The sequence below is a fragment of the Pelophylax lessonae genome (assembly GCF_965119305.1).
Source record: "Pelophylax lessonae genome assembly, chromosome: 2".
Taxonomy (NCBI): domain Eukaryota; kingdom Metazoa; phylum Chordata; class Amphibia; order Anura; family Ranidae; genus Pelophylax; species Pelophylax lessonae.
In genome coordinates, this window is record NC_138769.1 from 719,703,782 (window position 1) to 719,730,318 (window position 26,537).

The window sequence follows — 26,537 nt, forward strand, 5'->3', positions numbered from 1 at the left end:
CGGAGACATGTCCGCTGACACCCGATCCGATCCGTCAAATCTGGACGGATGGAAACCCTATTTTCCATCCGTCCAGCGGATCGGATCGGATGGCATCGGATGAGAACGGACCGACAGTCTGTTCCCATCCTATTTCCCCCATAGAGATGTATGGGGAACTGACAGCTGTGTCTCCGCACACAGCTGTCCTCCTGCTGCTCAGCGGGGGATCAGCGGCTCGATCCCCCGCTGAGAAAAACGGACTCCATCCAACGGACGGAGTGTGTGAAAGGAGCCTAACACTGATGATTCACACCCCATGCTGTCCTCTTTTAGGAAGCACAATAGCTTGGGTGATTAACTCTTCTCCTTTGCAGTACTAGGATTCTTGGTTCAAATCCCAGTTAGGACACTATCTGCATGGAGTTTGCATGACCTCCCTGTTGCTAGCATGGGTTTCCTCCACACTGCAAACACATGCTGATAGGCAGGGCTGTCTTAATAGCATCTTGGGCCCCTGGACAAAGTAATGCACTTGTGCCCCTACCAGGCTGCCCCAAATTTATGCACCTACTATTAATTAATAATAACAAATAATATAAAAAATAATAATAAATAACTAATAATTAAAGTATAAATAGTTGATAGAATTAAAAATATATTAGTACTTTCATTAAAATCGATTTTAAACAACAGGAAAACATGCCATAAATCGAAGAATAAATAAACACAAAGGACACAGTAAGGGCTCTTTCACACGGGCGGTCCGATCAGATCCGCCTGTCAGTTTTTTAGGCGGATCTGATCGGATCCTCCATGTATCCCTCTGGGGCAGCGGATGTCAGCGGAGACACCTCCGCTGACACCTGCTGCCATCCGTATCCGATCCTGTCCGTGAAATCCGGACGGATGGAAACCCTATTTTCCATCCGTCCTGGGGATCGGATCGGATCAGATGAGAGCGGACAGGCGGTCCGCTCTCATCCGATCCCTCATAGAGAGCAGCGGGGGGCTGAGACACCTCCCTCTCCGCACTGCAAGCGGAGACGGAGCTGTCATCCGCCGGCTCAGCGGGGATCGCGGATCGATCCCCGCTGAGTAACACGGATCCGCCTACGGAGGCGGACCGTGTGAAAGAGGCCTAAAGGGGGAGGCAGAAGGGCACAGTACAGGGAGGGGGGGGGGGGGGACAGGAGGCCAAGATACTGGGATCAGGAGGGCAAAGTACAGGTTCTGGGACACTGGCTATCCTGGAAAGCCTATTAAAAATCGTGACTATCCCAGCAGATCCGGTGTAACGTGAGAATTACCTACCCTGTGAGAAAAACCTACCCTCGTCACTTGCGGCCAGAAACAGCTGAGCAGCACCGCAGTGCGCATGCTCAAAGCCCCCGATACGTAATGGAGCAGCTGAGGATCAGACTAGTGCGCATGCGCACTAGTATGACATTATCACGGTGTCCGTGATAAAAACCTACCGACGCGGCGGTTAAATTAAAACAGCTGTGCTGCACTATGAGTCATCTCCGCTCCTCTCCCTGTCACTACCCTGATCTTGGCTAGTAAATATAAAAGCGGCTGGCGACTCCGTGATTTATGTTTTCATACACCCACCGCCGCTTTTATATTTACCAGCCCAGATCAGGGAAGTGACAGGGACAGGAGCGGTGATGACTCGTATTGCAGCACAGCTGTTTTAATGAAACCGCTGCATTAAACACACTGCCGTGCAACCGGAAGTGAAGAGGGTAGGTTTTTCTCACGGGTAGGTAATTCTCACGGAACAGCGGGTCAGTTGGCAAGTACGATGTAATGCAAGATTATCATGGGCCCCCATGCACCTATCGCCCCTGGGCAGTGCCCATGCATTCAGACAGCCCCGCTGAAAGGTTAAGTGACTTCTGTCCAAATCAAGCCTAAGTACGTATATCTGTGTGAAATAGGGACCTTAGAGTGTAAGCTCCTTGAGAGCAGGGATTGATGTGAATGTACACTATATGTAAATTGTTGATACTTGTAATAAATAATAAGTCCTATATACTTCCACTTTCCATCCATCAGCTTATAGAGCACTCACTGCAAGCGTATTTTCTAATTTCAGCTGGTGTGTGTCAATGCAGTGTTAAACAGAATTCAAGGTAAGAGGCCAAACTGAAAAACAGTTTTTATGATATTATAAGTCATAGATAAGAGAGCTAAAGGGTGTTCAGGCTGTCTGCTTGGATTTCCTCTGTCATTGATGGATGTTCCCCTATCCTCACCCCTCTGACATCAGATATCAGGAATCTGAGATTTTGTGAATCATCAAGCCACGTCGCTCAGTCACAGTGTGAATAACGCACGCTGATCGCAGCTAGCGTCTCAGCAGATGGATCTGAGATCAGGGCTCTTGGGCTGAGTCATGATTAATGATAATTAGTCATCTCAGCTTCCTAAAATTTGCAGAATATCCAACTTTCTGGTTTTGAAGATTCCCAGCATTGCAGAATACGCCTGATATTGCACCAACGCCTTCAATTCACTGCCAGCCTCATGTATGAAAGTGGAACCGTTGTTGCCTATAGCAGCCAATCAGAATGCAGATGTGATTATTTTCAGTCAGTCAAGACAGGGGCTGTGCGGACATGGTACAGGAGATGTCAGGGGCTGTGCGGACATGGTACAGGAGATGTCAGGGGCTGTGCGGACATGGTACAGGAGATGTCAGAGGCTGTGCGGACATGGTACAGGAGATGTCAGGGGCTGTGCGGACATGGTACAGGAGATGTCAGGGGCTGTGCGGACATGGTACAGGAGATGTCAGAGGCTGTGCGGACATGGTACAGGAGATATCAGAGGCTGTGCGGACATGGTACAGGAGAGCAACACAGGACAGGTGGTCAAAGGTTGTGCATTGGATGGGACAGGAGAGCAAACATGACAGGTGGTCAGAGGCTGTGAAATTGATGGTAGAGGACAAAAATAGGACAGGTGATCACTGACCAGAGGCTGCAGAGGCCGGAGGGGTCCAGTCCTATTGCCCGGCCAGCCGGCCGGCGCGAACCACTACAGAGAGAAGTAAAAAAAAATTTAGAAATGGCGCCGCCCAGCACCATTACGTCACCGGAACTGTGCATGCGCTGTATGGCCGAAAATGCCGAAGCATGTACGGGCTTTCCCAAGCCCGGTAATCTTCGGAACAGCGCATGCGCAGTTGGTGTCAGCCGGGCCAGGACCAGGAGACATGTTCTTTATGGGCACCGCTGCCCTCAAAGCGGCCCCAGGGCAGGTGGACTTGCCAGCCTACCGGGAAATTTCCCGGTATCCCGGTAGGCCGGTCCGGCCCTGCCGACTGCCGCGATTGCCGCCGGGCACCCGCGATCGCTCTCTGTGGAGAGAGAATGGCGGTCTGCTGTTGTAAACACAGCAGACCGTTGTTCTCTCTGGAATGAACACAGAGCTCCTGTGTTCCTCCTATTTAGGATCACAGATCTCTGTGTTTATTCCACAAGTCCCGCCTCCATACAGTTAGAAAACACCCCTTAGGCTCACACTTAACCCTTTGATCTTCCCTGGGTTAACCCCTTCCCTGCCAGTGTCATTAGTACAGTAACAGTGCATTTTTTTTAGCACTGATTACTGAAGTAATGTCACTGTTACCCCCAAAAATGTCAGTTAGTGGTCAGATTTGTCCGCCGCAATGACACAGTCCCGCTAAAAATCACTGATCGCCGCCATTTCATAAATCTTTCCCTTTGTTTGTAGACGCGATATCTTTTGTGCAAACCATTCAAAATAAGCTTATTGGGATCTTTTTAAAAAAAATATATATATAGCAGAATACAAATTGGAGTACAATGATGAAAAAAATTGATTTTTAAATTATTATTTTTTTGGGGAATGTTATATAGCAGAAAGTAAAAAATATAATTTTTTTTTTTTAGAATTCTCACTCTTTTTTTGTTTATAGCACCAAAAATAAAAATGGCAGAGGTGATCAAATACCACCAAAAGAAAGCTCTATTTGTGGGGAAAAAAAGAACAATTTTATTTGGGTGCGGCGTTGCACGACCGTGCAATTGTCAGTTAAAGTAACGCAGTGCCGAATTGCAAAAAAATGGCCTGGTCATTAAGGGGGGTAAATGATCCTTCCGGGGCTGAAGTGGTTCATGTGCGGTCCCCGAATTTAGGAGAGACTGCCTTTGCAAACAATCCTTGCACTTGAGTTTGATATACATACTGCAACAAGAGCGACATAAAACGTACTTTCTTATTTCAATTTTGCTTAAAAAAAAAAAAAAAAAAGTCACTTAAAAAGTACAGTGACTACAAAAACAGCTACGTAAAATAAACAAGATAATTTAGATGGTAGATAGGGAATTGATCTTTTATTATTTATTATGCATTTATCAGTCAAGAAAGGTTTTATTATCAAGATGACATTTCAATTAACAAAAACTTCCCCGGAAAAGTGGCTGTCCTGGGACATGGGAGTGTGGGCTCCGGAATTCGAGGAGGTAGGGTGGAGGACCGCATGGAGCTGAGAACTCTAGAAGCAAATATTTGTCTGTCATGGATACCTGTCATCCTCTCCCAGATCTGAAGTCAGATCCGAAGAGTTGGGAAGGGGGGAGGGGAAGAAAATCTCACACACATACTCTATAAGACATCCAGAGCCTCATGCCATGTGAATGAGAATCTACCTATAGCAGCCAAATACTCCAATATACAATTCATCCTGAAAGTATTCACTTTTTCCACATAGAGGGCCACTGAGAATTACACTTCTTGGGTCCCCTGGGTTGCCATTAGCAACTGACAGTAGCATGGACGTCCGCAGAACATTTTTCAGGGGGGGGGGCATCATTTTAAGGTCACCCATGCTCCGCTGCTTCTCGCCCCCATAGATTCCCCTTTAGAGCAGGCCAGGCCAGGGTCCCCATAGATCCCCTTTAGAGCAAGGTCCCCATAGATCCCCCTTTAGAGCAGGCCAGGGTATCCCATAGATCCCCCTTTAGAGCAGGCCAGGGTCCCCATAGATCCCTCTTTAGTCTTACTTTTTCACCTATATTCCCCATACTACCAGATTTTCCTGCACCACCAGGTACTCCAGGCTCTCCCTGCAAAGATATATATATATATTTAACCAATATGACCCCATTTAGAGCAGGCCAGGGTCCCCATAGATCCCCCTTTAGAGCAGGCCAGACCAGGGTCCCCCATAGATCCCTTTTAGAGCAGGGTCCCTATAGATCCCCCTACAGAGCAAGCCAGGCCAGGGTCCCCCATTGATCCCCTTTAGAGCAGGGTCCCTATAGAACCCCCTTTAGAGCAGGGTCCCTATAGAACCCCCTTTAGAGCAGGGTCCCTATAGATCCCCCTTTAGAGCAGGCCAGGGTGCCCATAGATCCCTCTTTAGTCTTACCTTTTCACCTATATTCCCAATGCTACCAGGTTTTCCTGCACCACCAGCTACTCCAGGCTCTCCCTGCAGAGAATATATATATATATATTTAGCCAAAATGACCCCCTTTAGAGCAGGCCAGGATCCTCATAGATCCCCCCTTAGAGCAGGCCAGGCCAGGGTCCCCCATAGATCCCCTTTAGAGCAGGGTCCCCATAGATTCCCCTCTTAGAGCAGGCCGGGACATTTCCGGGGGGGGTGCCCCCCCCCTGCGGACGCCCATAGACAGTAGATAAACGGCATTAAAAGTTCTTGGCTCAGACAATAAACAGTCCAGGGGATTTGGTTTTTGTGTTTTATTTAGAACTGGGATGGAAGGGATGAGTGAGATACTCCAACTAGTAACTATGCACAATTCTGAGGACAACTGACTGTAGAATGCAGCAAAGCCACTGCTTCACCCTGCCACTGAATTGAAGATAAATTGACTGTTCCCGCTTGAATATTCTCTTCAGGGTTAACAACTTGGCACCCCCTTTACTCTCACTGCCTGTGTGCTGACACCTGTCCGCTGACTCTAGCCACTGGAGTGGTCCCCTTCCTGGGCAGCCCCTTTGGCAAGCTCCCCTGTACTCACGGACACTGTTTTTCAGGACACTGGACCTCTGGGTTCAGTCACACTTTCTGGTCCACTAGGCCGACTGCCTGTGACCACCATCCACAGCAAACAGGAGGAGAGACAGCCGTCACCTTCCTCCTGGGACCTGGCTTCCCGCCCAAAGACCCCCCAATCACATGTGCCTTGGCTTTTATAACGTATCCCAGAATGCACCACTGTTTGTGCCAACTCACTCAGATAGTTACAAAAGCCTGTGTGTCACTAGATGGGTTTCCTCCACTGTCCAACAGGTTACCCTATTGGAAACAGTGGGGACACTCCCTCAGCCAAAATGAATCACACCCTGGACACATGCACTAGGCCTAACTACTAATCAGGCTCCCCTAATAAGCAGACAGAGCAGCTATATTTTCCCTGCCTAGCACCTACCTAGGAGGGTGCTATATCCACCCCCCACCAAAAATGAGCCATGTCCCCATTGGCTCTGGGGCAGCTGCCCCCTACAAAAATCCATACTGGAAGAGTGACCACCGGGATTCTAGCCTAGTTCCAGTTGGCTGGTTTACTTTACAACATTGTATTTAACTTATTGATTTGCCCATGAGGCTCCATTCACAAATGATGAGGGTGTGTATTTTCAGCAATGTGTTTCTAATAATCAAATCTCATTGGACTTGGCAACAAAAAATAACTGTCACTTTATTGAAAATAGGGATCTTTATCCTAATGAGTTAGCTTTGTTAATTGAGCCTACTGTGTACCTATAAAATGACATGGTTGGTTGGTTGGTAGGTAAATGTAAAAGAACAAAAGGCTACTGATATAAAGTGCAGGTACATAGAGGGTCCTGCACATACTTACAGCAGCTTATGGGTCCCCTAATCTGCTTGGAGGCCAGGTGGTCCTGATCTGGCAAGCCTCAAGTGTCTGACACATGTCTGTTCCTTTCCTACTGATCAAGTAACTAACCACACGACATACAGAGAACCCACTGGGAACAGCATGTAGGGAGGTATCACACACAGAACACACAAGCACAATGAATGCAGGGAGAAGGACGGGACATAACGATGGAGACCCCTCTACAAGCAGAGTATGGGAATATGAAAGAACCTGATAGGGTGTAGAAGAAGAATGCACTACTACACATCCTACTGAGAGATAGATCTCCCAGGCACGTTCAATGTAGACTGATGTCTTTCCGGTAGGGTTCCCACCTGTCCAGGATTCACACGGACAACCCAGGTTTTGAATCATGTGTCCGGGTTTCAGTCTGCCTAAAACCCGGAGACAATATTCAGACTGGGCTATGGCTACCCAAGTAACTGAGATAGTCACACAGAAATCGGTTGACATCCAAGAGCTGTGGGTGGCTGTCTGCGGGCAGGCTCTGCATCACTGGGGGGGGGGGGGGGGAGATAGGGCGATGATGTCAGCAAGAGCAGTTTGGCCACACCCACTGTTCACCAAAGCGCGCATAGTGCACCACTTTACTACTCTCCCTGGGGCACCCAAATATGTCCAAGGTTTTTTATAATCTTATAGTATATACCACGTAAAAAAAAATTGGCCCTGTGCCACTAAAATGTTCGGGTTTTGCTTGAAGAGGTGGCAACCCTACTCTCCGGTAATTTTGGAAATTGGAGCCAAATTTGAGTTCTCAGATAAAGACGATTTACCCAAATTTAGTCTCTGCTATTTAAGTTGTTGCGATAGACTTGGAGAATGGTCTAGATTTACACTCACACTCTGGATCCCGGTCAATTGTTTTGCAATCACTACGTGGCCCCGGCTGGCTTTTCCGTTAAAATATGTTTTGAAAAATTGCTTTGAAGATTACCATGTCTGGCGATACATGCACTTATTATTGTGCAAGGAATTCATCAGACTTTAGAGGATTTTTAAATAAGTTGTTTAGGTTTGTACAATTTACGCTGATCCATTGAACAATGGCAGTGAACTAAAGCTTTTCTATCTGGCTGGTAACACTTTATAAATTGTCTTCCCATTGTGTACCACCCATGTTGCACCAACTATAGTGTCTATCAGTTTTCCTTTTTTTTTTTTTTTTTTTTTTTTTTGTTAAGTCTTGGTGTATGTACAGGAAAAGACGTATGCTACTGGCAAGTCTGGAATTATTATATATATGTGTTTTCCCATCTACCCCCTTCTCCCTGCCCCCTGCTTGTCTCCTCCATACCGCCTTCTCCCTGCCTCCTGCTTGTCTCCCCCATACCGCCTTCTCCCTGCCTCCTGCTTGTCTCCCCCATACTGCCTTCTCCCTGCCTCCTGTTACCTCTTCCATTGCCTTCTCCCTGTTCCTGCTTGTCTCCCCCATACCGCCTTCTCTTTGCCTCCTGCTTGTCTCCCCCATACTGCCTTCTCCCTGCCTCCTGTTACCTCTTCCATTGCCTTCTCCCTGTTCCTGCTTGTCTCCCCCATACTGCCTTCTCCCTGCCTCCTGCTTGTCTCCCCCATACCGCCTTCTCCCTGCTTCCTGCTTGTCTCCCCCATACCGCCTTCTCCCTGCTTGTCTCCCCCATACCGCCTTCTCCCTGCCTCCTGCTTGTCTCCCCCATACCGCCTTCTCCCTGCTTGTCTCCCCCATACCGCCTTCTCCCTGCTTCCTGCTTGTCTCCCCCATACCGCCTTCTCCCTGCTTGTCTCCCCCATACCGCCTTCTCCCTGCCTCCTGCTTGTCTCCCCCATACTGCCTTCTCCCTGCCTCTTGTTACCTCTTCCATTGCCTTCTCCCTTTTCCTGCTTGTCTCCCCCATACTGCCTTCTCCCTGCCTCCTGCTTGTCTCCCCCATACTGCCTTCTCCCTGCCTCCTGTTACCTCTTCCATTGCCTTCTCCCTGTTCCTGCTTGTCTCCCCCATACCGCCTTCTCCCTGCCTCCTGCTTGTCTCCCCCATACCGCCTTCTCCCTGCTTCCTGCTTGTCTCCCCCATACCGCCTTCTCCCTGCCTCCTGCTTGTCTCCCCCATACTGCCTTCTCCCTGCCTCCTGTTACCTCTTCCATTGCCTTCTCCCTGTTCCTGCTTGTCTCCCCCATACTGCCTTCTCCCTGCCTCCAGTTACCTCTTCCATTGCCTTCTCCCTGTTCCTGCTTGTCTCCTCCATACTGCCTTCTCCCTGCCATATGCTTGTCTCTTCCATACTGCCTTCTGCTTGTCTCTTCCATATTGCCTTCTCCCTGCCTCTTGTCTTCTCTTCCATACTTCCTTCTCCCTGACACCTGCTTGTCTTTTTCATACTGACTTCTCCCTACCTTCTGTGTGTCTCCTCCATACTGCCTTACATAGTTACATATTTACATAGTTTGTGAGGTTGAAAAAAGACATCAGTCCATCTAGTTCAACCTATGATGTGTGTGTGTGTTTGCTGTTAACCGTACATTGTATACCCCTGTATGTTGTGGTCTTGAAGGTGCCCATCTAATCGTTTTTTGAAACTATCAATGCTCCCTGCTGATACGACTGCTTGTGGAAGCTAATTCCACATCCTTACTGCTCTGACAGTAAAGAACCCCTTACGTATTTTAAGGTTAAACCGTTTTTCCTCTAGTATAAGTGAGTGGCACCGTGTCTTATTGTATTCCCTTTCTCTGAGAATTTTTTCCCCTAATGCTAGGGTCGCCAGTACAATATTTGTACATTGATATCATATCCCCCCTCAATCGTCTCTTCTCCAGAGAGAATAGGTTCAGTGCTTGTAGTCTTTCCTCATAGCTGATGCCCTCCATTCCCCTAATTATTTTTGTTGCCCTTCTCTGACTCTCTCCAGTTCCAGCACATCCATCCTGAGGACCGGTGCCCAGAACTGGACAGCATACTCCAGATGTGGCCGGACCAGAGTCTTGTAGAGTGGGAGAATAATCTCTTTATTTCTGGAGTGAATCCCCTTTTTTATACATGCCAGTATTCTGTTGGCTTTGCTTGCAGCAGCTTGGCATTGCATGCCACTGCCAAGCCTGTTGTCCACCAATACCCCCAGGTCCTTTTCCATCTTAGATTCACCCAGAGGTTTCCCCCCTAGTGAGTAGCTTGCTTTTGTGTTTCTGATGCCCAAGTGCATTACTTTACATTTTTCAACATTAAATCTCATCTGTCATGTAGTTGCCCACCCCACTATTTTGTTCAGGTCCGCTTGTAAGGTTTCCACATCCTGCATAGAAGATATTGGCATGCTTAGTTTAGTATCATCCGCAAATACTGAGATTGTACTAGATATCCCCTCCTCCATTTATGAATAAATTAAACCGGATTGGTCCCAGGACAGAACCTTGGGGGACCCCACTTTCTACACCCGCCCAATCTGAGTACTCCTCATTAATCACCACCCTCTGGACTCTCCCCTAGAGCCAGTTCTATATCCAGGTACTCACCTTATGGTCCATACCTACATTCCTTAGTTTGTACAGTAAGCGTTTGTGGGGAATGGTGTCAAATGCCTTTGCAAAGTCCAGATAAACCACATCCACAGGCTTTCCTTTATCTAGGTGGCAGCTCACTTCATTGTAGAAGGTTAATAGATTGGTCTGGCAAGAATGATTTCATATGAATCCATGTTGATTACTACTAAAAATACAGTTTTCATTACTAAAGTTTTGTATGTGGTCCCTTAACATCCCCTCCAAAATCTTGCAGACTACTGATGTTAGGCTGACCCGCCTATAGTTACCCGGGATATATCTCGGCCCTTTTTTAAATATTGGTACCACGTTGGCTTTTTTCCAATCAGCTGGCACCATACCCATCTGTAGACTATCCTTAAAGACCAAGAATAATGGTCTGGAAATCCCCTGGCTGAGCTCTTTAAGAACCCTTGGGTGCAAGCCATCCGGTCCCGGTGATTTATTTATGTTAAGTTTCTCTAGTTCTAAGTCTATCTTCTGTTAGCCATGGTGGTACTTCCTGAGGTGTATTATTTAGTTTAGCATTCCAAGCTGGGTTCGTGTAGCCCCCCGATTCTTTTGTGAAGACTGAAGAGAAGAAATAATTTAACACTTTCGCCTTCTCTCTGTCCTCTGTGGCCAGATTGCCTTTGTTGTCTTTTATGGGGCCAATGTGTTCTGGCCTTGCTTTCTTACTGTTTATATACTTAAAGAATTTCTTAGGGTTCTTTTTACTCTCTTCCGCTATACTGTATGTCTCTCGTGTTCTATTTTAGCCGCCTTGATTTTTCCTTTACATTTCTTATTACACTCTTTGTAATGCTTGAATGCTGCCAATGACCCCTCAGCCTTGTATTTTTTTTTAAGGCATTTTTATGTTGGAGTTTAGCCACCCAGAGTTTAGTTTTGCTCTTTTACATTTATTTCCCTTTGGAATGCACTGGCCAATCCCTTTGTTTAGTATGCTCTTGAAGCACTCCCATTTTTCCTCCATGTTCTTTGTTTCCAGGGTTCTATCCCATTTGATATTTTCTAGCAAAGAGCGCAGTTTTGGGAAATTGGCTCCTTCTCGCTGCCTCCTGCATGTCTCCCCCATATTGCCTCCTCCCTGCCACCAGCTTTTCTCTTCCATGCTGCCTTCTCCCTGCCTCTTGTCTGTCACTTCCATACTGCCTTCTCTCGGCATCCTGTCTGTCTCTTCCATACTGCCTTCTCCCTGCCACCTGCTTGTCTTTTTCATACTGCCTTCTCCCTACCATCTGCTTGTCTCTTCCATATTGCCTTCTCCCTGCTTGTCTCTTCCATACTGCCTTCTCCCTACCTTCTGCTTGTCACACGTTTGACACCATCTGGACCAAATAAGTTTATCTCGGTCTCATCAGACCACAGGACATGGTTCCAGTAATCCATGTCCTTAGTCTGCTTTTCTTCAGAAAACTGTTTGCGGGGTTTCTTATGCATCATCTTTAGAAGAGGCTTCCTTCTTGGACAACAGCCATGCAGACAAATTTGATGCAGTGTGCGGCGTATGGTCTGAGCATTGGCAGACTGACCCCCACCCCTTCAACCTCTGCAGTGATGCTGGCAGCACTCATACATCTATTTCCCAAAGACAACCTCTGGATATGATGCTGCACACGTGCACTCAACTTCTTTGGTTGACCATGGCGAGGCCTGTTCTGAGTGGAACCTGTCCTGTTAAACTGCTGTATGGTCTTGGCCACCGTGCTGCAGCTCCGTTTCAGGGTCTTGGAAATCCTCTTATAGCCTAGGTCATCTTTATGTAGAGCAACAATTATTGTTTTCAGATCCTGAGAGAGTTATTTGCCATGAGGTGCCATGTTGAACTTCCAGTGACCAGTATGAGAGAGTGAGAGCGATAACACCAAATCTAACACACCTGCTCCCCATTCACACCTGAGACCTTGTAACACTAACGAGTCACATGACACCGGGGGGGAATGGCTAATTGAGCCCATTTTAGACATTTTTCACTTAGGGGTGTACTCACTTTTGTTGCCAGCGGTTTAGACATTAATGTGTGTTAAGTTATTTTGAGGGGACAGCAAATTTACACTGTTATACAAGCTGTACACTCACTACTTTACATTGTAGCAAAGTGTCATTTCTTCAGTGTTGTCACATGAAAAGATAGAATAAAATATTTACAAAAATGTGAGGGGTGTACTCACTTTTGTGAGATACTGTATATAATATATATTCGATATCTATCTATCTATCTATCTATCTATCTATCTATCTATCTATCTATCTATCTATCTATCTATCTATCTATCTATCTATCTATCTATCTATCTATCTATCTATCTATCTATCTATCTATCTATCTATCTATCTATCTATCTATCTATCTATCTATCTCATATCTCGCTCTCCTCTCAGTAGTGTGTATATAACACATTACAGATGCAGCAGATTAATTTTTAGCATGAAGCGTTCTCTGTGCTGGTCTATAGACAAAGGGGCCCTTTCTCCGGTCCTGTAGACCCCTCCATGGTAGGGTCTGGTGTGCATTGCTCTCTAAATGAAGTGTTTGTATATTTATGATCCTCGGTAAATACTAAACTAGCCGTATCCCATCCGCTGAGAGCTTCCGAGCTCAGATCATCATATACCAAACTCCCCGAATATTCTAATCATATACAGAGACAGCTCACTGGATCCTGGTACAAATCACATGACCCCGGGGCCCACAGGAGTCCCCCAGGTATTAGGGGTCTATAGTATCAGCTTCTGGCTTTCTATGGAGAGATATATGAGGCCGGTGTGTGATTGAACATATTTGCTTTCGCTGAGAACAAATGAGAAATTCTGTTCTGATATCCCTTATACCAGCCGTAAAGTCTAACTCAACTACAATAACTGTGCTAAATCTCTGTGTATCATAAACAACTGACATAAAATACTGTTTTCACTTTTTCCTTTCTTTGCTGCATGTCTGTGCTGTTGATCTTCTGCAGCCTCTTTGCATTAACTTCATGTCTACAGTACATGCACTCCAGCAATGGCTGCTAGAGGTGACTTTCCTGGGTTGACAATGGTGGACCATGTCTGTGCAATGTGCATTAGCAGAGCGTCTTTTATTCTCCACTGGGAGAGCAAATGACAGAGTGACAACACAGGAGCACAACTGGAAGATGGGGTGTTGTCACCCCATAAAAGAAAGGACCTTCATGGCAGGATCACCGGCGATTATTTTAACCACTTGCTGGCCACCAGGGCCGGCCTTTGGCGTGTGGGAGCTGTGGGGCCGCACAGGGCGCCATGGGCAACAGGGGCGCCATGCGGCCATCACAGCTCGTACATGATCAGGCCGCACAGCGGGAGGTAAGTGACGACTGCGGCCTGGAGAGGGTTAACACAGGCCGCGACCACCACTTACCTCCCGCCGTGCGGCTGTGCCTCGGTCTCCTATTGCTCCAGGGCTGAGCTGTGTATGTCTCACACAGCTCAGTCTCCGATCCGCCGCCACTGACAGATCCCTCCTCTCCAGGGATGCCAGAGGAGAGATTGTCAGCTCCTCCTACTCCCGCCCTTCTCCTCGTGGTGAGCCTCCGCACTAAGGTAAATAAGCTCTCTCCTGCATCAAATGTAAGGGGGGGCTCTGTGTGGGGGGTCTTTCATGTAAGGGGGGGGCTCTGTGTGGGGGGGTCTCTCATGTAAGGGAGGGCTCTGTGTGGAGCAGTGGCGGCCGGCCGATAGGGGGCACAGGGGCGCCGCCCCCCCCCCCCCAAAAAAAAAAGAAAGAGGAAAGATTAAAAAAAAAAATGTAAAATTTTCGCTCACTAGGGGCGCCGGACTGTGTCCTGGGTATGGGGGGATGGGGTTTTTGACCCCACCCTCGGCCAGCTCTTCAGGGGGTCATCGGGGCGCAGAGCAATGCGCCCCGACACCCCCCACTTTTCTGATGTCCGGGCTGTGATTGGTCCAGACTCCAGCCTGGACCAATCACAGTAGGACATCATCTGGTGACGTGACGCGTGGGGTGGTGCACCACCCCGGCGTCACGATCACCGCTTCCGCCTTCCGACTTCCTTTCCGCCCGAGCACAGTGGAGACGGACGGAGACCAGGACTCAGCGGGAGTCGGCGAGTCGGATCGGGCGGCGGCAGGCCTTCTTCTAATCTTCGTGGACGGACGGGACGGCGGCACTGCAGAGAGACCGCATCCGGATCCAGACCAGGCTGCAGGCGCAGCGTGAGGTGAGGAGGTCATCTGGAACCAGTCGGTCACGGTTGGGTCTCGGAAGAGAGACGAGTGAGTCCAGCCCTGTGCAGCAGCAGCAGCAGCCCGGTAGGTGAGTCCTCCTGTCAGTCCTCCTCCTGTGACATGCCTGTACCTGTGTACTATACCATCTGTGCCATGCCTATTCCATCATCTGTGCCATGCCTGTACCATCTGTGCCACTCCTGAAGACGTCACACCGACGAAACGTACGTAGAGCGTCATCGCGCCACATCCGCCAAAGTGATACACACATCCGGACCGTGGAACGCACGGCGTCCCGGAAGCGTGCAACCATTACTGTTTTTTACCTGCCGATCTATTTCCTTACGTTTGTAAGTACCCATTTCTTGATTTGAATAAAGTATTTTAAACGGTACCACTCTATGTGAGCCTTCTTCCCCCATATATACCCGTGGACCCCAATCCCAAGGACCCTGGCACGTAGGACCCGGGCAAGATACTGGACTACACTGGTATCATAGCAACCAGAAAAGGGGACCCCAGGATTACATATCCAAGGCCTGATACCCCTGCAGTGGTGATCCACTCTGGTGAGTGCGGTCCAAGGGGTACGGGGAGCACTGAATGGTCACCGGCATCCGAGCACCTCCAAAATCTCTGTTAGAGCACCTGCACCAAAGTCACCTTTTGCACCCCCAATTTAGGGAGTGTTTTACTATTGTGGGACTTCTTTTTAGGCCCTTTAGCCATTACGGATTAACCAGTACCTGGATTATTGCTTCTATTTTTTAGAGTGTTTTTATAACTTTTATATACCTGTGTTTTTCACAGCAATTTAGAGTGGTTTTACAACTTTTATATACCTGCGTTTTTCACAGTTTTATGCCAACCTATGATGCTATTTGTTGCACAGTTTACACCTTCTAAGGATTTTCACAGTTCACCTATGTGTCACTATGTTTTTAAGTAGATCCAACTGATTTTTATAATTTTTTTCTACTTATTAGGTTTGATATCACTCACCTTTATATACGTTTTTATTCACACAGTATCTTTATTTATTTTTTATTTATATTTGCAGATTGTTTCAGCACTATTGTGCACTTCACACAGGATTGGATCACCCATTATTGTTACACTTATCATACCCTTTTTACAGGATTATACATACGATGCACTTGACACTTTATTAATTTTATACTCACATAGGAGACACACACCGATTTTATATATATCCAGCATAATTGAAAGATATACGGAATATCAGGCATATTTTGGCAGCGCCATACACCTTTTTTTCTTATTTCTTACCCTCACTATATTTCCAGGAATATAGTTTATAGGTGGGCTGCAGCCAGTACCAATAATTACATAAAAGGTTAAAAATCATCCTAAAGCGCGGATTTTTTACATTTCACCATCTGTGCCATGCCTATTCCATCACCTGTGCCATGCCTATACCATCTGTGCCATGCCTATTCCATCACCTGTGCCATGCCTGTACCATCACCTGTGCCATGCCTGTACCATCACCTGTGCAATGCCTATTCCATCACTTGTGCCATGCCTATTCCATCACTTGTGCCATGCCTATTCCATCACCTGTGCCATGCCTATACCATCACCTGTGCCATGCCTATTCCATCACCTGTGCCATGCCTATTCCATCACCTGTGCCATGCCTATTCCATCACCTGTGCCATGCCTATACCATCTGTGCCATGCCTATACCATCACCTGTGCCATGCCTGTACCATCTGTGCCATGCCTATTCCATCACCTGAGCCATGCCTATACCATCTGTGCCATGCCTATTCCATCACTTGTTCCATGTCTGTACCATCTGTGCCATGCCTATTCCATCACCTGTGCCATGCCTATACCATCACCTGTGCCATGCCTATTCCATCACCTGTGCCATGCCTGTACCATCACCTGTGCCATGCCTATACCATCACCTGTGCCATGCCTATTCCATCACCTGTGCCATGCCTATACCATCATCTGTGCCATGCCTATTCCATCCCCTGTGCCATGCCTATACCATCACCTGTGCCATGCCTATACCATCTGTGCCATGCCTATTCCATCACCTGTGCCATGCCTGTACCATCACCTGTGCCATGCCTGTACCATCACCTGTGCAATGCCTATTCCATCACTTGTGCCATGCCTATTCCATCATCTGTGCCATGCCTGTACCATGACCTCAAAGTCACGCAATTTTTTACAGCGTTTTTTGCCGCGAAGCAATACCTATTACATTTTTCTTTTTGCGCCCCCCCAAAAATTTTGAGCACCAGCCGCCACTGGTGTGGTGGGTCTCCTTTGTAAGGGGGGGCTCTGTGTGGGGGTCTCTTATGTAAGGGGGGCTTTGTGTGGGGGGCTCTGATGTAAGGGGGGCTCTGTGTGTGGGGTCTCTTTTGTAAGGGGGGCTTTGTGTAGGGGGTTTCTGATGTAAGGGGGGCTCTGTGTGGGGGTCTCTCATGTAAGGGGGGGCTCTGTGTGGGGGGTCTCCTATGTAAGGGGGGGGGGCTCTGTGTGGGGGCTCTCTTATGTAAGGGGGGTTTTGTGGGGGGGGGGGCTCTGATGTAAGGGGGGCTTTGTGTGTGGGGTCTCTTATGTAAGGGGGGCTTTGTGTGGGGGGGTCTCTGATGTAAGGGGGTCTCTGGTGTAAGGGGGTCTCTGGTGTAAGGGGGGCTCTGTGTGTGGGGTCTCTGATGTAAAGGGGGCTTTGTGTGGGGGGTCTTTGATGTAAGGGGGCTCTGTGTTGGGGGTCTCTGATGTAAGGGGGCGCTGTGTGGGGGGTCTTTGATGTAAGGGGGCTCTGTGTGAGGGGTCTCTGATGTAAGGGGCGCTGTGTGGGGGTCTCTGATGTAAGGGGGGCTCTGTGTGGGGGGCTCTGAGGGCGCTGTGTGGGGGTCTCTGATGTAAGGGGGGCTCTGTGTGGGGGGCTCTGATGTAAGGGGGCTCTGTGTGGGGGGTCTCTGATGTAAAGGGGGCTCTGTGTGGGGGGTCTCTGATGTAAAGGGGGCTCTGTGTGGGGGGTCTCTGATGTAAGGGGGGCTCTGTGTGGGGGTCTCTGATGTAAGGGGGCTCTGTGTGGGGGGTCTCTGATGTAAGGGGGTCTCTAATGTAAGGGGGGCTAAGTTATTAGTGATTATAAAAAAGAAAAGTCAAATGAAGTGCAAAAAAAGTGAAAGAAAATGTGTAGGGCGCTGGGGTGGGGGGGCACCACAGGATTAGCTCGCACAAGGCGCCTGAACACCTAAGGCCAGCCACCCGCCGCAGTTTTACTGCAGCAGGCTGGCTCGGGTGCACGAAACGACACAGCTCTACGTTGGTCAGCACGTGGTGCTGGGGGGGCGTACACGCGCCGCCAAGCACCACCTTCCAGCAGGACAATGACCCTAAACATACAGCCAGAGCTACAATGGAATGGTTTACATCAAATCATATTCATGTGTTAGAATGGCCCAGTCAGAGTCCAGACCTAAATCCATTTGAGAAAAATGTCCCTCTCTAGATGTTAGAGACATTCCCAAAAAGACTTGCAGCTGTAGGGAAAGGCGGTTCTACAAAGTATTGACTCAGGGGGGGGGGGGGGGGGTGAATACATATGCACGCCACACTTTTCACATATTTATTTGTAAGAAATTTTGAAAACCATTTATCATTTTCCTTCCACTTCACAATTATGTGATACTTTATGTCGGTCTATCACATAAAATCCCAATAAAATACATTTACATTTTTGGTTGTAACATGCCAAAATGTGGAAGATTTCAAGGGGGGTATGAAAACTTTTTCTAGGCACTGTAATATCAGTGTAAATACACATTTTTTTTTAGTTTTAGAGTAGAGAGGGATTAGAACCCATGCCAGGTTTTTATTACGGTCTGTGCCCCCGTTAGAAAATGTCACATTCTATCTTTGTCCTGGTGATCATTATCTCCGAACATGAACATGAAAGTGATAGCCAAACTTTGGGCTGTCACCAGAACTTCCAATGGGGACACTCAGGGCCTTCTTTAATATTGATTGGACCCTGGGCATATATTTTCTTGGGCCCTGCAAAATCCACTTATTACCTGTTTGCAGGCAGTGCGGGCTAAAGGTGCAGCTGCACTGGGCCCCACAACAATGACTGGGCCCAGGCAGCTGCCCCTTTTGCCCTGTGGTAAAGACGGCCCTGGGGACACTAGTTCCAACCAGGAATTTCTTCATTTTGAAGGGACTTTTTTTCACTTCCTGTTTTGGCTATGGGGCAGGAAGTGAAGGAAAATCTCAATGTGAGAGTAAAAAGCAAAGAAAAAACCAACTAATGGGTTATAACATCCCTTACTCCTATCCAAAAAATATTAGAAAAATAAAATGCCCTCAGATCCACCTAAAACTGGCTATATATTGTTTGATTTACTTTTATACAGAAATGTACACCAGTACCATTGATCTTGCTATCATTGAGTAACTAATTTTTATTACTAATATTTCTTCCAGATCTGCTATTTGAATGGAATCCCAGAGATATCAATCATGTTTCATTGCAATATAAACGATTTTTCCTGAGCCTAGTTTAATTTTTGTTCAGTCAAGAAAAAATTTCCATCCAGCTCCTTCGAATTTTCTCATTACTAACGTCTAAAACAATTGTCGATTTTACCTAACTATCCATTGAAAAAAAATTGAAGGAATGTTAAGAAAATAAAAACACTTCCAATTAAATTCTACTGGTGTATGGGCAGCTTTACAAGATAAAGAAAAGTAATTAGCACGACGTTTAGTATCACCTTACCTCCGTAGGTCATTAAGCCGGTAGGTCTCCTCCTGCAAGTAAGTCCCCAGGTGGTCTATTAACACCTTCTCCGTCTCCAGAGCCTGCTGGATATTCGACATGGAGCTGTACATGTCTGCAAAGACGAGGTCTATAAATCCCAACCACAGAAACAAGACCCACATCCATTTTCCATCCCAAGAACGACGGCCACAGATCCACATCCTTCGCAGGCAGGTAGCCATGCCTTGTAGTGGCCGGGGAAGAACCAAGCGTACAGTCGCAACAAAACTGCAAAGTTTTCTTTTATTGCTGGAAATTCGGTGATGGACAGGGCAGAGCCAAGCATACGAATCAACCGAAACCGCAAAGTGTTATTTTTCTTCTGGCAATCGGGTGAAGGATGGGGCAGAACCAAGCATACAAATCCACCCAAACTGCCAATTTTTCCTAAGAAAATTTAGTAATTGGGCAGAACTAGGGTACAAATCCACCGAAAGTGAAAAGATTTATTTTTGTTCTGAAAACTTCAGTAATGTATGGGACAGAACCAGATGTATAAATCCACCCAAACTGCAAACTTTTCTTTTTCTTCAGAAAATTTGGTGATGGATGGGGCAGAGCCAGCCATAAAAATCCACCCAAACCGCAAATATTTATTCTTCTTCTTGAAATTCGGTTATGGATGGGTCAGATACAAGAATACAAATCCACCCAAACCGCAAAGATTTATTTTTCTTCTTGAAATTCAGTTATGGATGGGACAGATACAAGAATACAAATCCACCTAAACCACAAAGATTTCTTTTTCTTCTTGAAATTCAGTAATGGATGGGACAGATACAAGAATACAAATCCACCTAAACCACAAAGATTTATTTTTCTTCTTGAAATTCAGTTATGGATGGGACAGATACAAGAATACAAATCCACCTAAACCACAAAGATTTCTTTTTCTTCTTGAAATTCAGCTATGGATGGGACAGATACAAGAATACAAATCCACCCAAACCGCAAAGATTTCTTTTTCTTCTGGAAATTTGGTTATGGATGAGACAGAACCAAGAATACAAATCCACCCAAACTGCAAAGATTTATTTTTCTTCTTGAAATTCGGTTATAGATGGGACAGAGCCAGGTGTAGAAATCTGCCCAGACCACACGGTTTTCGTTTTCCTGTCGAAATTCAGTGTTGGATGCGGCACAACCAAGCGTACAAATCCACACAAATTGCAAAATTCTTCTTTTCCTTAGAAACTTTGGTGATAAAATTTGAGTAGAACCAACAGTACAACGCACCCACACTGCAAAGTTTTCTTTTACTTCTGAAAATTTGGTGAGGGACAGGGCAGAACCAAGGATATAAATCCACCCAAACTGCAAAGATTTCTTTTTCTCCTTGAAATTAAATTATGGATGATGGGACAGAACCAAGAATATAAATCCACCCAAACTGCAAAGAGTTCTTTTTCTTCTTGAAATTCGGTTATGGATGGGACAGATCCAAGAATACAAGTCCACCCAAAATGCAAATTTTTCTTTTTCCTCTAGAAATTTGGTAAGGGGCAGGGCAGAACCAAGAATATAAATCCACCTAAACCGCAAAGATTTATTTGTCTCCTTGAAATTCGATTATGGATGGGACAGAAACAAGAATATAAATCCACCCAAACTGCAAAGATTTCTTTTTCTCCTTGAAATTAAATTATGGATGGGACAGAACCAAGAATATAAATCCACCCAAACTGCAAAGAGTTCTTTTTCCTCTAGAAATTTGGTGAGGGACAGGGCAGAACCAAGAATATAAATCCACCCAAAAGAGTTCTTTTTCTTCTTGAAATTCGGTTATGGATGGGACAGATCCAAGAATATAAATCCACCCAAACTGCAAAGAGTTCTTTTTTCTTCTTGAAATTCGGTTATGGATGGGACAGATCCAAGAATACAAATCCACCCAAACCACAAAGTTTTCTTTTTCCTCTAGAAGTTTGGTAAGGGACAATGCAGAACCAAAAGTACAAATCCACCCAAAGCTTTTGGAGATGAGATTCTGAACAAAAACCAGCAATCTTGCTCTAGGGAGAATGAAGCATCTTCATGTGCTGGGTGAAAGGAGAGCCGAGTGAGTCCCTGCTGTCCGCTGTGTTCTGGCAGCTCCTCTGCAGCAGTCTAATAATTGTGGGATTGCCTAGGCTGGGGGGAGGAGGTGGGGAATGGAGTATTCTTTGTGCAGCCCCATTCATTCCCCTTCCTCCGATCTCACAGCAGAATGCCAAAAGTCAACTCGTTCCTTAAAACTTCTCCGGCATACGAGGTTTTAAAATGAATATAAACCTATAAAGCCAAAACCAACTGTATAATATTTTTCTGCTAACAGTTCTTAAATTTGTTTTTTTTTTTTTAGAGTTTTTTTTAGAATAATATACCTTAATTGTTTTATTTAACCACTTCTGGACCGGAAGGATTTGCCCCCCTAAAGACCAGGCCATATTTTGCGATTCCGCACTGCGTTAATTTAATGGAAAATTGCGTGGTCGTGTGACGCTGTACCCAAATAAAATTGATGTTCTTTTTTCCCCACAAATAGAGCTTTATTTTGGTGGTATTTGATCACCTGTGCCATTTTTATTTTTTGCGCTATAAACAAAAAAAGAACGACAATTCTGAAAAAAAAAAACAACAATATTTTGCACATTCTGCTATATGACATTCCCAAAAAAAAAAAAAAATTCAAAATCAAAATTTTTTAACATTTTAGGTCAATTTGTTTTCTGCTACATATTTTTGGTAGAAGAAAATAGCAATAAGCGTATTTTGTCTGGTTTGCGCAAAAGTAATCGCTTCTACTAACTACGGGAAAGATTTATGTCATTTTTATTGTTTTTTTGTTTTTTTACTAGTAATGGCGGCAATCTGCAATTTTTTGTGGGACTGCGACATTGCGGTGGACAGATCGGACCCCTGACTGATATTTATGACACTTTTGGGGGGGACCAGTGACATTATTACAGTAATCAGTGCTAAAAATATGCACTGTTACTGTAATAATGACACTGGTGGGGAAGGGGTTAACACAGTAAGTGATCAAGGGGTTAAATGTGTACCTAGGGGCGTGTTTCTTACTGTGTGGGGCGGGGCTTGTGAAATTACCATAGAGACCTGTGATCCTATATAGAAGGATCACAGGCGCTCTGTGATCATTCCAGAGAGAAGAACGGTCAGTTGTGTTTACAACATCTGACGATTCTTCTCTCTCAGCGGGGAGCGATAGCGGGTGTCAGGTGGCAATGTGAGCCACCTGCCCTGTGCATCGGAGTCCCCGTTGAAGAGTGGGGGTGGGAACGCACCGCCGGCGGCTTGCGTTCGCCCCCTAGCTGCAGGCGCGCGTTCGATGTAGACCTATGTCGGTTCGAGCAGGAGGGCCGCCCTGCGCCGCAGTATAACTGCGGCGGGTGGTCCGGAAACGGTTAATAATAGTAATTTAATAGTGGCTATACATGCTGCAATTTTGTGTTCTGATCAGGCTCGGTTCACACTGCTGCGACTTGGGATCAAACTTGTGAGACCCCAAGTCGCTTGACATGTGAAATCCCATGTTAGTCAATTAGAGCCGTCCTAATTAGCACTACTGAAGTCACTCTGACTTTAAAAAAGCTTCCTGTACTACTTCCTGTGACCCACGATCAGTTAGTGTGCCACTCAGGCTCAATCATCGTGGGGAGTAGTGCGGGTAGTTCCAGTGCAGGAGTGCCGGTGAGGGATGGGGCTCGTCTCCGCTCCTGTGATCACTGAAGGGAAAAAAGCAGAAGAAATTCCCAGTGCCAGTGGCAGCTGGTGCTTCATTGGTCAGGGGGGGCGGCAGACGGACCTTACCACAGACCGCACCGCACCCCCCCCCCCCCCCCCGCTGGCTCACTCACCCTGTGCTGCCCCTGGACTGACACGTGGAGGTGGCGGCTTCCCCCTCAGTCTCCTCCATGTCCTCCTTCATTGGTAGGGCTTCCCCTACATCTCCTCCCTCCTTCTCCTCCTTCGCCAATAGGATTGCTTCTCCTTTCGGCCAATCAGGAAACTGATTGGCCAGGAGGAGAATCCGTGTGACAATAGCAAATATTAATTCGCTAATGTCACACAACTGAGTGGGCTCAGGGCGCAGTGCTCTGCGCCCTGAGCCCACCCTTTTTTGAAGCCTATTAGAGCCTCTAGGGCAGGCATCAGCGGCAGCTTCCCCTGCGTCTCCTCCCGCCTCCTCCTCCTTGGCCAATAGCATGGCTTCTCCTTTCGGCCAATTGGGAAACGGGTCTCAGGACCCGCTTCCTGATTGACCAGGAGGAGAATCCATGTGACAATAGTGAATATTCATTCGCTATTGTCACACAACTGAGCGGGCTCAGGGCGCAGTGCTCTGCGCCCGAGCCCACCCTTTTTTTGAAGCCTATTAGAGCCTCTAGCTCTAATCACGTGCTTAAAAAAAAATCCCCATTGGAATCCATGCGTCCGGCACCCTGCATGTAGATTAGGGGGCCGAATGCATGGATGGGGGGGGGCGCAGAGATGTATAGTAACGAAGTAGAACTACTTAAGTACTGTACTTAAGTACCGAAATGTGGTATCTTTACTTTCCTAGAGTAGAATTTTTTTCTCCTACTTCTACTTTTACTTCACTACATTTTTTTGATGATTTCGATACTTCTACTCAAGTATTTTTTTTTTGTGCTGCATAGTTACTCGTTACTTTTAAAAAAATTACCACTGCCAGAACAGTAGATGGCAGGTTTCATGAAGCTCAAAAAAATGTGTATAATGTCATTTGTAAATCAGCGCATAGGAAAATAAAGGCTGTGTATAATAAAAGCTGCTATACCAAATCTTTCCAATAAAAAGAAAATATGAAACAAACAAATAAATTGTGCTACAGCGCTTAAAGTGCATCAAGAAACTACTAACAAACACAACTTGGGTGTGCGAATAAAGTGCCTGTGCAATCGATATAATATCATTGTTGCCCCCAGTGCCCTGCCAACACTCCACACAGTATCAAAAATAAAGTGACATGAATGTGCTAAAGCCTAAATGCAGTGAAAATAATTATTCCCACAATGTAACAGTAAATTCAATTCATATAAAATATGTCAATAAATCACAATAAAATAAGTTATGAAATAAGTTAGGTCAGGTGCGTGCAACAAGTTGAAGTGTGTAAACCTATCTATAACGAAAAGTCCATAAATGAATTCCAGTGTGCAAATCTAAAGTGTCACTTCACTTGTCAGATGCTTCCACCTCCTTCAGTGCTCGAGTGACCGACCAACACACTTAATGGTGGTGGCACTGGTGGATAGCATCTGGGTGGCACTGGCACTGACTGCACTGGTTCAAAAAGCCATATATATTTAATTATTTCAATTCTCAATCTCATAGGTCCTCTCCTCATAAGATATTAATAACTTAAGATTAGGTGATGAACTTCTTGGCGGCCCTGGCAGGATGACGGGGACACCCTCCACTTCTGGAGCCGAGCCGATGTGATTCCCCAACATGTGACAAAGTGACAGCCAGGAGATCTAATGGCTAGTAGTGCTCAACAATACCGCTTTTATATATAAAAATGAAATAAAATATACTGACTCACAATTTAGTAGTAGTAGTAGGTAGCGTGTAGCAGTAGGCAGCACAACTCAAATCAATCCCACAGCCTCGCTCGCGCCACGGCCCGCGGAATCACTGTCATGATCATCAAGTTAAGACCGCACTGGAGGAGCCGTGCTGCCGTCTTCCCGCTCGAGGTCTCTGCCTCTAGACGTGTTGTGTGTCACTCAGACTCCACCCCTTAGGGCCCTTACTGAGAGGAGTTGTGACACGGGCGGCGGGACTCGGGAGCAGAACTCGGAGCATTTTCTTCGTTATCTCATCTTTTTCTCTATGAGGTGAGTGAGGTGGACCGTGGAGAGGGCCTAATCCTTGCCATGGCAAATGTGCCATTTGAGAATCAAATAATCAATATAAAATATTAATATATTATATACACACGGGTCATGGGTGGCTTTTTTGAACCAAGAAGAGTGAGACTGACGGCTATGATGATTATCCGACCATCCATGGTCCATGGACCATAAGTGTTGTGTTGTGGTGGTGCCTGTGCTTCCTGCGGCCTGCCTCTGCCTGTGCGGCTGTGCCTGCACTGCAGTGGCCACTGGCAGTGGCACTTGACTTGAGCAAAGCAAATGAGCACTACTAGTGTGAAGGACAGGTGGTGGAAGCATGTTCTGACAAGTTCTTATAATGAAAATAATATAGACAGCTTTTTGAACCAGTGCAGTGCCAGTGCTACTAAGGTGAGAGGCAGAGAGAGAGGCTATCCAGTCCACCACTTTACTGAGCAGATCACAGAAGAAAGGTGGAAGCATCTGACAGCAAGTGACAAGCACTTCTTAGATTGCACACTGGAATTCAGTTATGGACTTTTCCTTATAAAGTTTAGTTTACACACTTAAACTTGCACCTATCTTATTCACAATCACAACTTATTTTATTGTGGTATTGTCATATATATTTTATATGAATTAAATTTACATTGTGGGAATAATTTGCACTGCATTTAGCACAGACATGTCACTTTATTTTTGATACTGTGGGCGATGATTTTGAATACAAGAAGAATATATATATATATATATATATATATATATATATATATATATATATATAATTGCAGGCACTTTGTTAGTAGTTTTTGATGCATTTTTAACTTTAAGCGTTGTAGGTTTGATGAAGCTGGCCTGGCACATCATCATCAATTGAGCAAATCAAATCAAACCGCGATTAAGAAGACTGCGCATTCTCCTGTTCTGCCTTTTGATCAGCTGAAAAGATGGACGAACCAAAAACACCGACTTCCACCCCTCGCCCTTCAACTTCAAGTGATCTGCCTGGCTGTGAGAGTGAGGAAGCTCAGGAAGGAGACCACCCCTGGCTTTAAAAGGTGGATGCTTTAAAAGGGGAAGGGAGGGACATACTTTATCTGTTTTTTGTTTACAAAAAGTTACAACCTAAGGAATTGTGATTGTCCTTTAGGTTAATCATTTGAATAAATCATTTGAAATAATAAAAAACAATATGATGATCAAACTTTTGACTTCTTTCTTTAATAACTACATAACACAGTACTTGTACTT

General features: G+C 46.1%; 1 protein-coding gene across 1 annotated transcript in view; it reads right to left on the reverse strand.

Annotated features, from left to right (window-relative positions):
- Positions 1-19,641, reverse strand: part of P4HA3 (prolyl 4-hydroxylase subunit alpha 3) — a 140,715-nt gene extending 121,074 nt beyond the window's left edge. Inside the window, exon 1 of the mRNA XM_082247764.1 lies at positions 19,384-19,641. Within this exon, the coding sequence (XP_082103890.1) occupies positions 19,384-19,607 (224 nt within the window). The 5' untranslated portion in view covers positions 19,608-19,641. The remainder of the gene's footprint in view (positions 1-19,383) is intronic.
- Between the last annotated feature and the right edge of the window lie 6,896 nt (positions 19,642-26,537).